At 35.6% G+C, this 20,800-nt stretch overlaps 1 protein-coding gene across 1 annotated transcript in view; it reads left to right on the top strand.

The window, feature by feature from the left end:
• The first annotated feature begins 1,091 nt into the window (after positions 1 to 1,091).
• Positions 1,092 to 20,800, top strand: part of LOC129941848 (uncharacterized) — an 88,291-nt gene continuing 68,582 nt past the window's right edge. The window contains exons 1-2 of the mRNA XM_056050604.1: positions 1,092 to 1,164; positions 1,388 to 1,568. Coding sequence (XP_055906579.1) covers positions 1,092 to 1,164; positions 1,388 to 1,568 — 254 coding nt within the window. The remainder of the gene's footprint in view (positions 1,165 to 1,387; positions 1,569 to 20,800) is intronic.

The raw sequence follows: 20,800 nt of genomic DNA, 5'->3' as shown, positions 1-20,800 counted from the left end.
AAAGAGTTCTTTTCTGTTTTGGTTCTGTATATTATGTTTGAAACCTTTTATCTTGTAACTGTTATAATAAATGTTGATATTTAAGACTTTATTGCGCTACTTTTATTCCTTCGTATGTAGCATATTATTGCTGCTACCCACTGTGACGGAACAAATCGTTCTAATGTACAGAATTCTATTAAGAAAATGCGTCTGGCCTACATACGAGAGACGAGTATCCTTTATACGCGTTTCCAAAGCTTTTATTTTTATATGAGAAATGAGAAACATCAACTATTCACCTAAAAACATCGCAATATGCTTGGGAATAGGAAGCGTGAGTGTAGAGCAGAAGCTGTCAGAAATTTAAACGAACATATCACTCTTACGTATGTAGGCACATAAATATATAGGACAACCATATAAAAACAGTCTTGCTTTCCTCACCGCCCGGAAGCCCACCGCCGAGCTGCTTGCCGCCTGCCACCTTGAAGACATCAATTCATCAATTCATGTAGGCAGAGTGTTTTTCTTATCTATCACAAAAGTCAAAGTCTAAAACACTTTTCGAAAATGGGGGTCCTTATCGATTGGCATTACGTAAAAAGTACAAGGCATAATACTCGTACGTAAGTGTCAAAACGCATTTTGTCATAAAATCCTTCAAACAGTAAACACCTAACACCTCTCATCGCACAGCTTACATGATGTGATGACGATGAAGACGGAAGATTCCTTTCCCTGCGACCGTCGACGACGCCAATGCGATGATGGCAAATAATAATACATAAATGTGCCTCTAAGGATTTTATACAATACCTATTCCTGTAAAGGTAGGCAGGGATAGGAAGGTAAGGCCCTTTATTCGTTTTCTTCTTCTGTTTTAGAACTTCACGCTCGATTACGCTTACGCACTGCGCCTTTGCATTCTTTATCCACTCAAGTGACAAAAAGAATAAGCAGTTCTCTTAAAGCCTCTTAAAGGAGCCCTCAGCCCTCACCATTTCCAACACTAAACAAAATGCTTCAAAAGGTGGAATTGGGATAGGGATTGGAATTGTGAAGTCGGCATTCGATATGGCAATCTACTGTTACAGTTGGGAATCTTAGCAATGGGAATGGGAATGAGAATGGGAATGGAAATGGAAAATGAGAATGGGAAAATAAATGAAGTGACGGGATATGGTATTCCCCTTACATGTGACAAAACGCTGTCAGTGTAACATGTCAGTTAGATTTATGCAAATAACGTTACCGAATCCCTTGCTGCTTCCTATTCATGATATGCACAACATTCACATCGTGTGTCGTCTTTTTTCGTTTCGTTTCTTTTTCACTTTCTATCCTTTTCACTCTTACGTATGTACATAATATAAGAGATTTTTGTCATACTTTTTTCTTTTTACAGATTTCCAACGTGGAAGTGGCGCTGGGGGCGCTGGTGGCGTATACGGCCTTTTTGTTACTGACATCAATGTTCCAGAAATTGTTGACTTTCGGGATAATGTGACTTTGTCGTGCAGCTATGATATGAGTGGGCACACATTAAACTCCGTGAAATGGTACAAAGATGAAAATGAGTTTTTCAGGTGAGTAGCAAAAATGCGGGATATGTGATATGATATTTGACAAATTATAATCCAACGTGTCGTGGGGGCATAATGATGAGCATAGGAGTGTTACCATCGTATGGGTTTTTTGACAATGGAAATGTGATATTATCATTGAAAAAGTATTTCACAAAAATATAAGATAATATTATGACGGATTAATATTGACAAAAAAAGTAATTTTATAGCCATTTCGTCGCATTCAAGAATTGAATGAATCAAGTCTTTGATTTTTAACTCGGAAACTTCATTAAGATCTTTAAGGATTGCCCTTCCGAAGCTTAACAGTCTAGAACTAGGCAGGGTAGGACATTTACTCGATTTACCTTTCATGTTGGCAGTACTCGTGGCATGATGGTTAGTGTGTTGGACTGTCATGCAAGGGGTCTTTGGTTCAATCCATGCCTTTTCCACCTTAATTTAAAAAAAAAAGAGGCTGGGATGCGACCCACACTGATAACTTCCCATCCCGAATATCAATTTTTACCAACTTTTGTTAATTTTTTTTAGGTTTTTATTTTTTGTAAAAAAAAAACTGTCAATTCGATTTTTCTCAAAATTTTACCGAATGTTGAAAACAATATTTCTTATAAGATAAAATTAGTTTGAAGCCAATATTTCAAAGTTTTGAAAAGATATTTGAGTCGAAAATGAATTTTTACCAACTTTTATTATTTTTAACTTCCCATAGGAAGTTATTGTAATGGGTCCGATTTGTCAAATTGAAAACTTTGACATTTCTCGACGTTTCAAGGTCCCTAGAGTCGAAATAAAAGATTTTTAGAAAGATGTCTGTGCGTGCGTGTGTACGTACGTTTTTTTCGTTGTCCATAGCTCAAGAACCAGAAGAGATATCGACTCCAAATAAATTCTGTTATACAGATAATAAGGCAGAAAGATGCAGAAAGGGCTCTCAAGAAAATTGCGTGGGTGGTTTTTTTACCATAGCAGTTTAAAAAAAAGGTGAAAATTTTGGTTAACCCTAAATATCTTACGAACCAAAAACGTTAGAGACTTGAATTAAATTTAATATAATAAACTTTAACGTGGTCTCAAAGACGTGTATTTTTTGAAAAAAATCTATCTAACGGTTTTTTTTATAAATCAAAAAAACTGAAAAAAGAAAATTTGTCACCTCCAAAATTTAACGACTAAAATATAATTTCATCTCCAAAACAATTTTGAGCAACGGAGAACAATGTTTTTAAAATCTGACAAAATTTTGAGAAAAATCGAATAGACAGTTTTTTTTTATAAAAAATAAAAATCTAAAAAAAAACATTACTCAAAGTTGATAAAAATTGAATATCGATTCAAATATCTTTTCAAAAACTTGAAATTTAGGCTTAAAACTTATTTTATCTTATAACAAATATTGTTTTCAACATTCGATAAAATTTTGAAAAAATCGAATTGACAGTTTTTTTACAAAAAATAAAAACCTAAAAAAAATAAATTAATAAAAGTTGGTAAAAATTCATTTCCGACTCAAATATCTTTTGAAAACTTTTAGATATTGGCTTAAATTCACTTTTATCTTTCAAAAAATATTGTTTTTAACAGTCAGTAAAATTTTGAATAAAATCGAATTGACAGTTTTTTTTCAAAAAATTAAAAACCGAAAAATATTATTAAAAGTTGGTAAAAATTGATTTTCGACTCAAATATCTTTTCAAAACTTTGAAATATTGGTTTAAAACTAATTTTATCTTATAAGAAATATTGTTTTCAACATTCGATAAAATTTTGAGAAAAATCGAATAGACAGCTTTTTTTACAAAAAATAAAAACCTAAAAAAAAATGTATAAAAGTTGGTAAAAATTGACTTTTGACTCAAATATCTCTTCAAAAATTAAAAATATTGGCTTCAAACTTATTTTATTTCACAGAAAATATTGTTTTTAATGTTCAGTAATTTTCATAAAAAATAAAATCTACAAAAAATAGTACGCAAATTTGGTAAAATTGATACGAGTACATATAGACAAACTTTTAAGCAAGACAAATGGACAGACGGGATGGGAAGTTATCAGTGTGGGTCGCATCCCAGCCTCTTTTTTTTTAGGTTTTTATTTTTTGTAAAAAAGCTGTCAATTCGATTTTTTTCAAAATTTTACTGACTGTTGAAAACAATATTTGATATAAGATAAAATAAGTTTTAAGCCTAAATTTCAAGTGTTTAAAAAGATATTTGAATCAATATTCAATTCTTACCAACTTTGAGTAATGTTTTTTTTAGATTTTTATTTTTATAAGAAAAACTGTCAATTCGATTTTTCTCAAAATTTTATCAGATTTCAAAAACATTGTTCTCCATTGCTCAAAATTGTTTTGGAGATGAAATTATATTTAAGTCGTTAAATTTTGGAGGTGACAAATTTTTCTTTTTCAGTTTTTTTGATTTATAAAAAAAGCCCGTAGATAGATTTTTCCAAAAAATATATTTCTTTGAGATCATGTAACAGTTTATTATATAAAATTTAATTCAAGTCTCTATCGTTTTTGGTTCGTAATATATTTAGGGTTAACCAAAATTTTCACCTTTTTTTTAAACTGCTATGGTAAAAAAACCACAAACGCAATTTTCTTGAGAGTCCTTTCTGCATCTTTGTGCCTTATTATCTGTATAACAAAATTTATTTGAGTCGATATCTCTTCTGGTTCTTGAGCTATGGACAACGAAAAAAACGTCGCGAACGTACGTCGTACACACGCACGAACAGACATCTTTCTAAAAATCTTTTATTTCGACTCTATTGGCCTTGAAACGTCGAGAAATGTGAAAATTTTCAATTTGACAAATCGGACCCATTACAATAACTTCCTATGGGAAGTTAAAAATAATTTTCGCGGGTACTGCCTCTTGCGAGGGATTGACAAATCCTTCAAGAGTTATTCTTGTCTTGAAAAAGTGCTTTCTCAAATAAGCCGTTCGGATTCGGCCTAAAATTGTAGGTCCCTTCCATTTCTGACAAGAGTACTCGCACACAGGAATGGTTGAGAGTTGTAAGTCACTAGGCCCTGGATCACAACGGACTGTTGTGCCACCCAATTTATTTTTATTTGATGTTGGACTCCGCAGCTACAGCAGTGAGTTTTGTAAGGGATGTCCAACTTCTAGATATGATACAGTCCGGTACACTGTTCCATCTGCAATTGTATTCTGACAGAAAAATAGACAAGATTTTGCCCTTCAAAGCTCCAAGAGGAATATTTGCCTTTTGCGTAAGTAAACTATGAAGGGCCGAACCTTGCAGGGTCATCCCAGCAACCCGATCGTTTTTATCAATAACACTATGAACTGGAACCCAAATAAGAGTAACAGCGAGGTTAATGTTGATCTTGGATACGTATAGACGATGTTGTGGCCAAAATTGATAGACTAGACATAATACCCGCCTTACTTGCAGTTAGCTGAGTTTCTATTTTAGTTTAAGTTTGATTTGAGTATGATTTCATGCTTTTTTGATTTCTTGTAATTCATCTTGAAATATAACGACACAATCAATTAGCCTAAAAGTCTTAGAGATATTTAAGGACTAAGAAATGTTTAAAGTAAGTCATTTAGTAAAAAAAATTGGTAGCGAAGTATTTCTAACCCATATCATCCTCCCAATCCTTTCTGGCAGGAAAGATAACTATAAAATCATTATTGAGGTTCATGGCAGGGTGCAGTAGCAGGTGTCTGTTGCAAAGATATCCACTGGTCTGCAAAATCAACAGTTTGATTCTTAAAGCCTTAGCACGTTACTAAATATTTAATGTGTAAATAGGTCTACTGCAAGGATGTGCAAAATAACATTTAAGGCATTTGTTGGACAAGATCGAAGGTACCTGTAGTGCTGACACTAACTTTTTTTTGAACATTCCTTAGTTTCTCAATATTCTAGCAGATACTTAAGTTTTGGTCGTAAAATGTATCAATTTAGTTTTGCAATTGCCCAGCAATTAACTTTCTTCAGAGCTATCTATAACCGATTAATATAGGTACAATACTAAAAATTATCATGCAAATACCAAAAAACATGCACAATTAAAAATAAGTTATCATGAACAAAATTAAAAGACACGTCTTGTCTTGGAGAAATCTTTATTACAAGTGATCTTTTCTTATTCAAAAATGTACAGTTCTTTCAAAGAGAGTACATAACATTTTGATACGTACTTATTATATACAACATAAATCATTCGATTTTACAGTAGCAGTAATATATAATGGATAATTATGATAACGTTGCGTACATAAATAATATAAATTGTGTACTAAAAATGAGAAATGTGTACAGGGTGATCGGTTTTCATTATTCCTAGATTATCTCATCTCTTACATATCTAAGATAAATCATCAGCATTAGCCACTGTCTTTACCCCACAACTTTTGTGAGGATCCATAGAAGCGGGTAGAGAATACCGCCCAAAGATGTTCCCCTACTCCAATGTTTGGAAGAGATTGTGTTTTACCTATTGCTAAGCTCGATTCCTTCTATCCCTTAGCATAGAAATTATTTATTCTTGAATAAAAACAACACAGATGTGAGTAAGTGCTTCCGGAATCGATTTAGTATCGACTTTTAGACATGTTACTGCAAACCTGGAGATTTAAGGGAAAGAGAGCATTAACAGCCCAGGAAATGCTTTCTCTTGTAATACCAGAATTAATTTTTTCTACATGTACTAGATTACTGTTAGGAGTTCTAAGCTTTTTGGGTTCGCACTATCGAAGCCCGGAAAATTTGTGGTCTACAAAATTTTGCAAGGACTCATCTGGAGAGTATGTCCACAATAAATCAAGTTTCTTCAGAAAAGATAAATTCCAATGTTCCTTCCATAAAACTTTACTAAGTTTGGCAGAATCTTTTATGCCTTCAAGCGATCGATAATATTCTCTGAACTTTGTCTTTTGGCAGTTTCTATAGCTTCCTCATAAACATTAGGGGAGGGTTTGTATGCTTTATGCATCAATGCTGACCACCAGTTTTTGGGTGGCGCAACAGTCCGTTGAGAACTAGGGCCTAGTAACTTACAACTCTCAACCATTCTTGTGTGCGAACTGTTATCAGGGATGGGGGGGACCTACAGTTTTAAGCCGTATCCGATTGGCTGATTGAGAAAGCACTGTTTCATGACAAGAATTTCTCTTGGAGAATTTATCAATTCCTCGCAAGAGGCAATACCCGTGAAAAAACTTAAGATGGCATAGACAGGGATCGAACCCAAGACCTCTGGCATAACAGTCCAACGCACTTTTTTTTTTTAATTCATTTTAATTAATTCATTCTTAACCTATCTTAAAGCTAGACAAAAATTCATAAAACTAGCCTAATTATCAATAACTTACAACTAACTTAATGGTCCCATACGGACACTCTAAGTTAAACTATAACACTAACTACTAATGCCTTTCGGTCCTAAGATCTATTTTACTTCAATTTAAATTTTATTTATTTTGTATTTATTAGAAAATTTTGAAAACAGTAATTCCGTTGACTGCTTTTTTAATTTTGATTACAGGAGAGTTAATTTCCAGTTATTGTCTGAAGATTTAACTATTTCTTTAATTGCTGATACATGTGCATTTTCAAATATTGATAATACCTTTAAAGAAATCAAGAAATACAAAGTTTAGCAACCCTTGGTATACACGAAATAATTCCGTTTCTTGTTTGACAAAAGAAATAAGGCATGGCAAACTTACACTTTAAGGATTTTAAGTTTCTTTCTTATATTTTGCATACGCTTATTATTTCACTGATATGAGCACCCCTTTAAAATATTTAAAACAGAATCCTAAACAATTTTGGAAATTTGTGAACTTATAGAAAAAACAGTTTCAAGTTAACTTCACTTACAAGAACCTTTCATTAGATTAAACTGTTGATATCTGTAACGCTTTTGACACCAAACTCCGTGTGTTTGTAAACAGACCTGAAGTTGTTGACGAAGTATATTTTTATAATCTTCACTCCTTTTCGCAAACTACATGTAGTCTTATTCCTGTTCTACAAAGTACGTTCCTTCGTCTTCTATCCGTGTTGAATGATGACTATTTAGCTGGTACCGATGGTATTCTCCGTGGAATAATGTGTAATAATGCTTTAGTTGAACCCCTTACGTTCATATTCAAAATTTCCCTAAAAATAGGCAAATTTCCCAGAACATGGAAAAAGTCATTGCTAACAATTAATAAACTTTCTTGAATTCCAAAATATTTTGAACAAGTTGTTTGTTACAGTAAGAATATCATTGTTTTGTGAAAAGCCGATCAACCGTTACTAATCTCCTCACATTCTCAAACCATATGTTCAAACGCTTTAGAACAAGGTTATGAAGTTTTTTGTGTATACACTGACTTTTCTAAGGCTTTTGGCCAAATTAGCCACGCAATTACTTTGTTTGAACTTAAAGCTCTAGGTTTTCCACAATTTTTCTTAGCATCGATCAAATCCTATAAGGAAAATTTAGAAATTGTTACTCAAAACCTTTTGTCGCTCAACCTGTTCTTCCCCAGGGAAACCATCTTGGTCCTTTTCTATTCATCTTGTCTTTTAACGACGTAACGTTATGTCTTTGTCAAGTGTTATTTTTGCTGATGACTCGGTGTGTTAAAAATAGCCTTGGCCTCAATCCCTTAAAATGCCAGACAATAACATTCACTGAAAAACATGTCGGTAATGTATTGCATTATTAGATATAGCAGCAAAAACTCTGCAGAGTCGCGGAAGATAAGGGTCTTATATAGCGGCACTTTGGCTCCTCCAGAGACGACCTTACCACTCAATTGCTTTCTTAGCCCAAAGAAACAGCTGTTAGCAAGAGTTATTCTGCGTTTGATCTTAGCGCTGGTTTTGTTTTCTGCGTTTACAGCTCTGTACTATTCTTTCAGGTATACGATGTTAAAAATATCGAATGACAGCGAATCACCGTGTCTAACCTTTTTTTACATCGAAAAATTCTGTTAAGTTGTTTTCAACCTTTATGGAGCAGAGTGAATTCTCCATGATCATCCTGCACGAACGGACGAGTTTGGCAGGGATGCCAAAACTAGACATGGCTCTATACAGCTCGTCCCTGTAGATGCTGTCATATGCGGCCTTGAAACCGATGAAGATAATACTATGGTGGCTGTCGATTTGGTGTTCTTGAGTTTTTCCAGGATCTGCCCTAATGTGAATATTTGATCGACTGTGGCCTTTCCTGTTCTAAAACGACACTGATAAGGACCTATCAGGTTGTTAACGATGGGCTTTAGACGTTCACACACTACGGCAGAGAAGATTATATAAGCGATGTTAAGTAGACTGATTTGTCTATAGTTTGTGCAGTTTAGAGGGCCTCCTTTTTTCAGGATCGGGCAAAAAATACTGAGGTTTCATTCATCGGGCATGCTTTCTTTCGACCTTATCTTAAAGATAAGTTGGTGCATGCTCCTAACCAACTTATCTCCAGCTGCTTAAAAGAGCTCTCCATTCAAGCCATCTGCTCCAGCGGCTTTATTAGACTTCAACTTAGATATGGCAATCTTAACTTCGTCTAAGTCGGGAGGACGGGATTGTTGGCTTTCGTCATCCGCATATCAGGCTAATGTTGCCGAATTTAGTCTTGATGCGTATGGTCATGAGGCGCTCATTGATGCACCTATAGCTCAAGACTTCTTGTCTAAGGCTGGCTCCAATGACGAATTCAATTAAGCGCAGTTGGTTTTCGTGGTAACAGTCACCATAGTTAGTATCGCAGTTTTTCATCCTCTTTTTGCCCGGCCCATTCCATCGTATTTCCTGGATGGCGGTGATGTCTGCTTTATAGTAGTCCACTAATTCTTTAGCCGCACGTGGTCTGTTAAGGGACCTAACATTCCACGTGCATATCCGACATTCGTTGTCCTTACTTAGTGGAAACCCCTCTCCCCCTCTCTCGTTTGCTGTCTCAACAACTTTCCACTGGGTTTGGAACCCTATCTTCCGTTAAGGTACTTGGCATCTGATGTTCACAACGGGGAGGTGAGAGTAGGAGTGGAGGTGGGTTTTGAGAAAAACCTTTGGACGCTTGTGTCCTCTTGAATGCACATGTCTACCATTTGAACATCGAACATCGTATTCAGCATCTTTTAATACAATCACTCTATCAAAAGGCATTATTAATTATTTAATATTTCTTCATCAACTCATTAATGGTGAAAAAGAGGCCGTTATTTGATATCTGGTGCACCTTTAAGTTATCGAGGGGGGACTCACTATCTGCGCGCATAATAAAGCTTTAAGTCAAATGAGCATTTTAAATAACTTAAAATGTTAATCGATCGATTTAAATCTAAATAATCTGGAATTGTTTAGAAAACCAGTGTAGCACTATCGTAAACCTTTATTTTATTTTTTGTACTGTAATATTTCTGTTAATGCTTTAATTGTATTATGTTCTTGCCAACAACTACCGCATGCACTTATGATGAAGTTTTAAAAATTAAGTGCAGCTGTGCAACATTTCTCTCAAATTTTACTCAACATCATAAAGATTAAGCTGAATGACTTATTTACCCATTTTCTAAAATATTAATAGACCATTAATTTAAATCCTCCCCCACCTGAATAAAAAATAGTTCCACGAACATTTAAAATGTGGCAAATTTTTATTTTTAAAAGTGCCTTTTTCAATTCCGTCAAAACACAACATTCTTGATTCCATGTTGGTCACATTACTTCTAATGTAATTTTCGTCCTTTTAGCCATGGTGTATAATTATTTGATCTGATTTTCTTTTTGGACAGCGGCAGTTGGGACCTAAAATCTTCTTGATATCATTTAGCTGGGTATGTTGGGGGTTGTGAATGCAGAAGAAGGGGTACATTACTTTGTGTTATACTAGAGAATAATGTTGGTTTAGTGAGTGAGACGTTACATTTTGTTTTTATGAAAACAATGCCATAATGACTCTACAGACGCTCATATAGGGCCAGTTCCTCTATGCCTACATCTTTTATGATTATAGGCACATTCATGGAAACGAACAAACACTGCGACTCTGAACACGCAATATATTTAGCCGTTTATTTTTGAGGCAAGTTAAACATGAACAAAAAATCATGCTCAAAGGAATACCCCTGAAACAGGATACAGCCCAGGACATAGATATACAAGCATAGGAGCATAAGTATCAGAAAAAAAAGCTGTAACTAAGGCTTTAGCTTGTGTATAGGTACATTATAATGGTCCCGAGCTCCCAAGCTCCAGCCCCAACCCGACGAACAACCAAAGACCGACGACAACATGAGAACCACATTAGAATTATTTGCATTTTGTTTGCCTCTCTTGTCATAACATAAAACAGTGCGGTACGCCATTTGGTCGGGCTTTAAAAAAGGATCAAGAATGTAAAACATCATCAGAGAGCGAATCCTTGTGTGTATCTTTCTTCTATTTTTACAAGGTTGGTTTTTTGTGCAAGGACGATAACACATAAAAATTAGATCCTTTATTTTTGTGGTCTTTTGCTCCTTTTGTATGCGGAGTGGAATAACTTTTTGCATGTCTTTCGAGGCTGATAAATTATTTTAGCAACATTCACCTATTAATTTTGTCTTCTTGTTCTTCTTCTTCCTCATCATCATCATCATCTGTTTGTCCTTTAGTGAAGCATCTTGATTGTGTATATTTTTGTTAACTTTTTTATGTTGACAAATACTTGCTTATGGGAAGTCTCAATTTATTATAATTAACTCTGTGAATTATTAGCAATAAAAAAGTATTTACCTTAGTGTTTGGAGTTCGACTTTGGAGTGGAAGAGCAAAATATACCGAGGACGAAAACAAAAAGAAATAAAATAACATAAATTCACCGCACGTGCGGTGTCCCTTTAGGGTTCAGGATTCAGGTTTCAGATACTGCTTTAGAGCAAAACAACCTAATGGGTATATAGGGGCGTATATTTAATGTTGAATAGATATCTCTTATCCTTTGCCAAAAGCTATTTTGTCGTCGAATGAATCCTTGATAAAATTTTATCGTAAAAAAGGTATATTTTGTCTTGTTTTGTCTAGGCGCCTACATTTAAATTAAGTTCCAATATCAATTCCTTTTATATATTGTGTCCCCCAATTAGCCTTCTGCTAGATTTTTTCCGTTTTGATAAAATAACTCAGTAGAGCAATTTGGGTTATATCTTTTGGATCGGGTAGGGCCCCCGAAGAGTGTTTTTAACAATATGTCAGGTTTTAAGACTCTGTTTACTGTAAGAAATCTTGATGCCATTAAATACAGTCCTAATATGTAGGTACATTTGATAATTTATTTAAAATATATTTTAAAGCGAATTTACAAGGATGCTAGTTGTTTTTGAAGAGTTCTACAATATTGTTCTAATTTCACTACAGAAGAAGGTTGAAGATATTGCCAAGACAGTCAGAAGTAAAAAAAATGAAAAAAAGGGGCTTGGATGCAACCCACTTTATAATGAGTTCCCTTTGGTCGCCTTTTTAATACTTAATTTGTAGCATTAAGGCAAATTTTCATTCAAGGAACTTCGCAAAGTATTCAAAAAATAATTGAAGTTTTAATTTTCAGGACGATAAATTAATTTAAGAAAATGTCTTATTTTTTTTTCATTGAAAGTTGAAAATCAAATCCTTTATCTATTTTCAAGAGAAGTAAAAAGCAATTTTTTAGAAGCTTTATTTAACACTTGTGTCTTCAGATTTACTAAATTAGATTGAAATTTTATTGAACTTCCGTTGACCGGATGAAATATTGTTTCTTTTCTGTTAAAATTTGTTTAGGTAGGTTGGTAGGTAGAGGTGGCAGTTACAAACAACCCCTGCTGAGCGACTTAAATGATGCTAGAAAGCTCCGTTTGGGTACCTTAAACTCGTTGGACGGATTTATACTGAGAAAATTAGCTATTCTAGAGCCATTTCATTGTATTCATAAAGGAAATCAGATCTTTTATTTTTATTTCGGCAAGTTCATCAAGATCTTCCACCTGCAACTGTATTCTGATGTCAAAAAAAAATAAGAAAATTGTGCCCTTCATAGCTACAAGTTAGAAGAGGAATATTTGTAATTCCGCTTGAAATACACTTGCACAATGAGGTAGCCGAAAAGGCTAAGAGACATTAAGGACTCAGAGAAGGTCCCCCACGTCAGTAAAGATAGTCGTATCAAAGTCTTTCGTTTTGCCATCCTCCCAATCCTTTCTTTAAGGGGTGCAGTACTCGGTGTCTCAAAAATATCCGCTGGAATAAGTTCTTTAGTGTTGTCATCCCCATTAGGTCTGATAACCAACATTTTGATTCTTAAAGCCTTAGTGCTCTGCACAATACTAAAATTTTAATATTTAGTTCTACTGGTAGGAGGTACAAAATAAAATGTATGGTATCTGTAGTACCAATACAAGCTATTCCTTGAAACTTCCTTAGCTTCTGGACATTGCATTTCTTGTTAAGCCCAATAATGGTTCTTGTATAGAACTGACGTCGATGTTTTCTTTCTAAGGAACATTCTTAGATTATTCGAAGAGTGCCTCAGATTAATCTAGACGACGCTTAGCGCGTTTTTAATTAGTCGTGAACAACCTCACCATCGCCTTTGTCGGCTTCCGGTCCTTTGCTTTGGAGGATTTAATTTTGACATTCCTGAGGCAAAACGAAATTTGTAACTGGCTTTCTCAAGATCTTCTATGCTTTTTTCTTTAATTCTCAGGGGCACTGGTCTTCTGCGGCTCTTTTACCTTAAGGGCTTAAGGAATTTTCTGGAAAACTCGTCAGCGTTCTTGATTACCCTGTATCCCCTGAGCATTTCACCAGATCAAAACTAAGGGAGTGCCCCTCACTTTTGAACAAGTTAAGGGCCACTGTCCGAAGTTAGTCTTGACAGTAACAATCATAAACCATAAGGGAAAAAAATTAAATGAAGGTCTCACGATTAGTACGGAAGGGAAAGGTCATCCCCGGCTGAGCCTATTACCGGGCTAAAGCAAGAAATTAATACGGACCGTGAGAAAACGACCGGTTGGTTTACACCCCAGCCTTTTATTTTTTGGCAAAGATGATGAAAACGCCCACATCACCACTGAAAATAAGGGACAACGTATCTCTAATCCCAACGCCTGATATGTCCTTACCGATTTGTTGTTCTTAAGTGCTTTAATTGCGGCAACGATCTCATCTTTACTGGGAAGTGCGTTGGGGATTCTGGGATAAGTTTGTTCGGGCGATTCAGAATGCATCCATCGGCTGCACATTTTTTTCAAACACTCAGTTTAAAACCGAGGAAAAGTGTTCTTTCCACCTTCTGACTTCTTCATCCACCAAACTAAGCAAGGTATCGTCTATTACTTTTACCAGATGCTGCTTTGAGCTATGTGCACCAGCCAGCTCTTTGGTTATTCTGTAAACGGTCCAGTTGTCGCACCTGTTTGCAGCAATTTCTGCTTCTTGCGCCAATGCGTTGATGTAGTTACACCTGTCACGGCGCACGAACACTGCGGTGAACCTTTACGAGGATTCCAGCTCATTCCTTTCTTCCCTTGTCCACCTGTTATTCCAGCCCTTAACTACTTGCGTTTGTTGATCCTTGCCCAAGATTCTTCTGAAGTCAGTCAAGGGCAAGTCCCATGTCCTTTTCTATTTCCGACATCCAAGAGACTGCTTCTAAGGCGTCGATTAATCGCGAAGTAGTCAATTTTGTTGGAAGACGCTTGCCTGTCCGTCGACGCCCATCTTATTTTATGACACAGTTTGTGTTCAAACGTAATGCCACTGGCGTAGCAGAAATCAATGAACCTCTTACCATTATCATTGCAATTGCCGACACCATGGACACCCATCATATGCCTTAGCCCGTTGTTTTTACTGCCAACCTTAGCATTGAGGGCTTCCATAACCAAAATATTACCTCCGCTGGGTGTGTTGTTGTAGGAGGATCCTAGTTGACTGCAAAAGAATTCTTTCTCTTCATCAGATGCAAGTTCTGTCAGGACGTAACACTGTATAATGGTGATGGCCTGTACTCTGAAACTTAGCTTTATAAGCCTTTCCCCAAGGGGCTCCCACGAAATAAGGCTCCTGACTGCTGTTTTTGTATGGAATAACCCCACCCCATCTTCTCGAGCGCTTCCAGGAGCGTGAACAGAGTAGAGCGATCCCAACCATGGCACTTCGCTTCACCTTAAGACATCTATCCTATGCCGCATAAATTCTCTCTCTAATTGGAGGAATCTAGAATTGTGCGGACCTTCTCTCCCTGCGTCCAGTAGCGTCCTCACATTCCAAAAACCAATCTTTGTCCCACTACACTAGCCAACAATCTTCAACGAGATATCATTAATTATCCGAGGCGTAATCTCGGTTTCCATAGCGGGATGGAGTCCAGTGCTAATCTCCGTAAACTATCCTGAAGAGTGAGTAAACTTCGGCCTTGCAATTTTAGCTAACTTATGCATAAAGGGATACACAAATCATTATCCGGGGCTTCCACGAGGAGGTAAATCAAGATCTTCGACATGGTTATAAATTTTGCATTGCTGGCCTAAACCAAGTTTAAGGCAATCTCCAACTACCCCATCTGCCCTGCCGCAAGCCCGCCCTAGCACACCAATTTTCGTCCCAGACACCGATTGTCTATGTCATACACTACAGATTCAAATCAAAGTGCGTAGTGAAAATTCACTTTAGAATGAAAAACAATGCAAAGGCGAGAAGTGAATATAAAGAATTCATGAAATTTGAAATGATTCAAATCAATCGATTGAGTTCAATGAATACAATCTTTACATTGAACTCATTAAAGATTGAATTCCCATAAGATTGCTTTCTTTTACAAGCCTGTTATGGCTGATGGTATATTGCCTTGATTAAATATTACTTTTTTGTGGTTTCAACAAGATTTTACCAGAAATAACACAACTGGTGAAACAATCGAATGAAACACTCCGATTTATCTCCAAAAGCTCTTCTAATTTTAATAAACAATAAACATTAGTAACCTTAGACTGTTGAGAAATATGATTGATCAATAATTTGTTGTTATCAAATTTTAGAAAAAGAAAACAAGTCTGAAGGATTTTAATTTAACAAATTTTATTTAATGATTCAAAACTACAATATTTGGTTACCGATAAAAGCAAAACTTCTTCAAATAACTCATTTTATTTTGAAGGGGAAGATTGGGTGTACTTGTTGCTTCCCGCCTTAATAGTGCTTAAGACTCTTTTAATCTTCAAACGTGTACAAATTAAAAATAAACATACCTTCCTCTATAGACCTTCAAGATTATCCTATTTTCTTTTTTTATGGCAATAGATAATATTCAGAGTCATATCATAAGCATTTCACAAGTACCTACTTCACCTTCATATACCTTCCCAGATATGTACTTACATGTTGTATACCTTTATGTAACTCTTCTTTACCGCATTTTGTTCTTATGAAAACCCTTGGGTTATAATGACACACAGAGCTGGAGACACAGAAAGTCAAAGAGTTGGCATTGAACATGTTGAAAACGTGCAATTAGTTCCCCCTAATACAGAAACATCATCCCAATCCAACTTTCAATCCGAAACTGAAGACACTGATGGAGGCACTGCAGCCTTTAAGCAATATTTTGGTCTGGTGACATTCTATAACATGCTTAAATGTTTTCATGTTTTAAAGGTTTTATTTTTCTACCCCACATTCAATCATATACTCGTACTAATGTTTGTTCCCTGTATCGCCTTATTACGCTAGTATCTATATGACATTGTGTATCTTTTCATGTATCTTAACCATTAAGCAGCCATAATTACCACGTTAATAGCAAACAGAAGAACAACTCTTCAGCCTTCACATCATCGTTTTAATTACGTACCCTTATGCCTTTCGGGGAGCTAAGAGGCAAACAAGAACGACAACGACGACGCACGGACGGGGTTTATTTGCTAATAGAATATACCGCCTTCCACTTTCTTTCTTATAACGCTCCTGTGTCCCGTCTCTAAACCATATATGGGTTAGGTATACCGTCGTCATCATTGTCGCTCGTTGGCGTTGTCGTTGCCGTAGAATCGTTTCAACAACATTATCCTTAGCGGATTACAAGCAAACGGGAAAAAGGAAAACATATTTTATCTTCAAATGAGAACATTTCTATGATGTGAATTCTTTATCCAGGGACGGATTAAGAAATAAGGGATCCAGTAGCGATGCGTACGATTCATTGCGGCTTTTAAGGAAAAGCGACAGCAAGCGACAGAACAGTTAAAATTAAAAGTAGGGTCCCATTTTCCAGTGAATTCCTTATAAATAATGACAATGGTTTACCATTCGCTAAGTGGAGGTTAATCAGACTTAATTGATATATATGAGACCTATCCTCTTTCTGAAGAAACTGATAAAATTGCCTAATTTTTATGTGCTAGGGTATTGAACTGACTAATTAGAAACATAGTATAGAAAACTGCCAATCTCCAAAATAAGTTGTTTAAACTTAACTTTTTCAATCTGACTTAATATCACACCATGGCCAAAATGAGTTTTATAAAACTTATTAAATATTTTAACAAACATATTTTTAAAAACTTAACGAAAGAGTACTTACATCAACTTTCGTAACTGGGTTTACCGTTTTCTAGGTGTTTAAAAAGCATAGAGTAACACTTAGCATACATGGTAGAAGGAGCAGATTATTTTGTCAATGTTTATTTAAACCGTTTCCGCAAATAAAAGCCGTATATTTGTAATTAAATATTTTTTAAAATTCCACACAAAATTTTAGAATTTTTTATTAGAAGCCTACACTCATGGGAATATTACTACCCTTATTATGCAGAGCCACAGTGTGAGCACTAGGAAAGAGACAGAGGTTTTGAAAAGAGATGTCGGTGAACATTGGTTTTGAATGATTAAATATTGCAATTCCTGGGAAAGACAGAATGTTTTAAGGCATTCGACATTCGCGTAGTACGGTAAAAGAACGAAAATCTGTATTCGACAGCATAATCGAAGTTATACTGATGAGCATTCCTAGAAGCGGTAGTTTTACGGTTGAATTGTTTAAGGGGAGGAATAACTTTTGTTTGTACATAATTAACAGGCACTAGGGGTTAGTACCCGTGGTATGATGGTTAGTGCGTTAGACTGTAATGCAGCTAGCATCAAACCATGTTTTTCCATAAAAAGTGATCTCTTCAATTATTCGTTCAGATTTGGCATAAGAACTTTGATGAAATATACTCGCTCATAGGAATTACTGTGAGTTGTAAATCACTAAGTCCTGGTTCACCACGAGCTGTAGGCCCATCATATTTAAGTATTTATTTTATTTTGTCCATTTTTTGTATTTTTCATATAAGGCATAGAAGACAGGGTTTGTAGTTTCAACAAGATGGCACAACATGTTGCCCAGCTCATATACCTCATAGCTGACCTTCAAGATCTTGCAATTTAACGCAAATAAGTATTTTTGGTGGTGCAAAACCTCTTGGAGGATATTTTTTCAATAATGTTAGAAAATTAGACCTGCAGATAACACTGTTTACGAATCAGCAGTGGCGGTCACATCCCCGAAATCTTATTTAAGTTACAATGCCAGAAGATAATCTTTCGAATAATGTAAATTTCATGGACATTTATTTAAATTAATGTAAAAGCTCTTCACCTCTTAGAAATCATAACTTTCTTTCATCATTTCAAAGAAACTATACAATTGAAAGAACAATGCAATTAAGAAGCGTCTTGCTTTTCTCTTACAGAAAATCCGTGCATTTAGTATAGATGAATCTTATTTATGTTGGGTTAGAAATTAAAATCACCTTTCGGAACGTTTACTACAACTATATAAGTGGTATTAGACGTCTATGCACTTGAAATTAACCAAATAAATGCTTGTATGCCTCAGGGTTCTGTTTTGTCTCCAATACTCTTCTTTTTCTATTTACTTTTACATATCAATGCGAAAAATTACATTTTTTGTTGGGAATTATCAGTTTGAAGTTTGGAGTAAAATTGGTGCATGCTATTGACATTAAATCCTGGAGATATTCAGTAGTAAGTCGAGATCGAAATTTATTCTTAATGAACTTCATCTTCGAAAATGCTGTTTCAGAAATACATGTCGATACAAACAAAGTAAGAAGTTTCAAAGCTAATTTTTGTAATTCTGGATATTTATTACCACACACAAATTTTATACAGAAACCAGAACTCTTCACTGGGAACTTCCGATGGTTTGTGTTTTAAAACTGTGTTTTCTTGGAAATCTATCTTTTAGTACATCTGCAACGTAGCTCTATCACTTCCGAAAACAAATGCAGATTCATAGATTGTCATATCAACTTTTTCAAAAAATTATTTCAATTCACGATGTTAAAATGATGATTTAGCACGAAGAAAGTTAACTATATTCATCACTTCTTTCATAAAACGCTCAAGATTATGATTTAGTTTGCAGCAAAGCACAGTTTGATGAATAATAACAGTGGTAGGAAATCAAATTTACATTACATCTCTCATTGCTTCTCAACAGGTGAACCAGTCCTTTTTTATTCCCAACCATTCCTGGCACACCGGCATTAGTTACTGATAAGAGCTTCTTCAAGTCTAACTCGTCTTTTTCAAAATAATCCATAACTGCTTTGATAATGTCTTCTCCTCAACAAAAGTTTCTCTTGTTTTGTCCAGATAGCATACAAAAACAGTTAACTGTGCCGTATCAGTGACATCGCATGATTCATCCATGGCCAAGGCGTAATTGTTTGCATATTATTTAACTGCAGTTTCAAATCACAATGATTTTCTTTTGCCAAAACGTGTGTATTTCTGATGCTAGTAAAGAGTGATTTTTTTGAGGTTAGGATTTTCATGCATTAGTATTTGACAGATCACGCGGGATTTCAGACATGGTGTCAAAGAGAAAGATGCTCAGTATGCTTTGACATTTCATCATGAATAGACTTACTAACGAGCAACGCTTGCAAATCATTGAATTTTATTACCAAAATCAGTGTTCGGTTCGAAATGTGTTTCGCGCTTCACGTCCGATTTATGGTCTACATAATCGACCAAGTGAGCAAACAATTAATGCGATTGTGACCAAGTTTCGCACTCAGTTTACTTTATTGGACATTAAACCAACCACACGAATGCGTACAGTGCGTACAGAAGAGAATATTGCGTCTGTTTCTGAGAGTGTTGCTGAAGACCGTGAAATGTCGATTCGTCGCCGTTCGCAGCAATTGGGTTTGTGTTATTCGACCACATGGAAGATTTTACGCAAAGATCTTGGTGTAAAACCGTATAAAATACAGCTCGTGCAAGAACTGAAGCCGAACGATCTGCCACAACGTCGAATTTTCAGTGAATGGGCCCTAGAAAAGTTGGCAGAAAATCCGCTTTTTTATCGACAAATTTTGTTCAGCGATGAGGCTCATTTCTGGTTGAATGGCTACGTAAATAAGCAAAATTGCCGCATTTGGAGTGAAGAGCAACCAGAAGCCGTTCAAGAACTCATGCATCCCGAAAAATGCACTGTTTGGTGTGGTTTGTACGCTGGTGGAATCATTGGACCATATTTTTTCAAAGATGCTGTTGGACGCAACGTTACGGTTAATGGCGGTCGCTATCGTTCAATGCTAACAAACTTTTTGTTGCCAAAAATGGAAGAACTGAACTTGGTTGACATGTGGTTTCAACAAGATGGCGCTACATGCCACACAGCTCGCGATTCTATGGCCATTTTGAGGGAAAACTTCGGAGAACAATTCATCTCAAGGAATGGACCTGTAAGTTGGCCTCCAAGATCATGCGATTTGAAGCCTTTAGACTATTTTTTGTGGGGCTACGTCAAGTCTAAAGTCTACACAAATAAGCCAGCAACTATTCCAGCTTTGGAAGACAACATTTCCGAAGAAATTCGGGCTATCCCGGCCGAAATGCTCGGAAAAGATACCCAAAATTGGACTTTCCGAATGGACCACCTAAGACGCAGCCGCGGTCAACATTTAAATGAAAGTATCTTCAAAAAGTAAATGTCATGGACCAATCTAACGTTTCATATAAAGAATCGATGAGATTTTGCAAATTTTATGCGTTTTTTTTTTAAGTTCTCAAGCCGTTTATAACGGAATCCGTCGTATCTTTTCAACAACATCCTTTTCATTCTCAAATAAGGCTCAAGAAAGCATTCTTAATCTACGTCAGTATCAGTAAATGGTTTCATATGCTTAGCCAGAGTACAAGAAAAA

This window comes from Eupeodes corollae, chromosome 1, assembly GCF_945859685.1.
Source record: "Eupeodes corollae chromosome 1, idEupCoro1.1, whole genome shotgun sequence".
Lineage (NCBI taxonomy): Eukaryota > Metazoa > Arthropoda > Insecta > Diptera > Syrphidae > Eupeodes > Eupeodes corollae.
The sequence above is the reverse complement of the archived record's forward strand: the minus strand, read 5'-3'. Positions and strand labels throughout refer to the sequence as shown.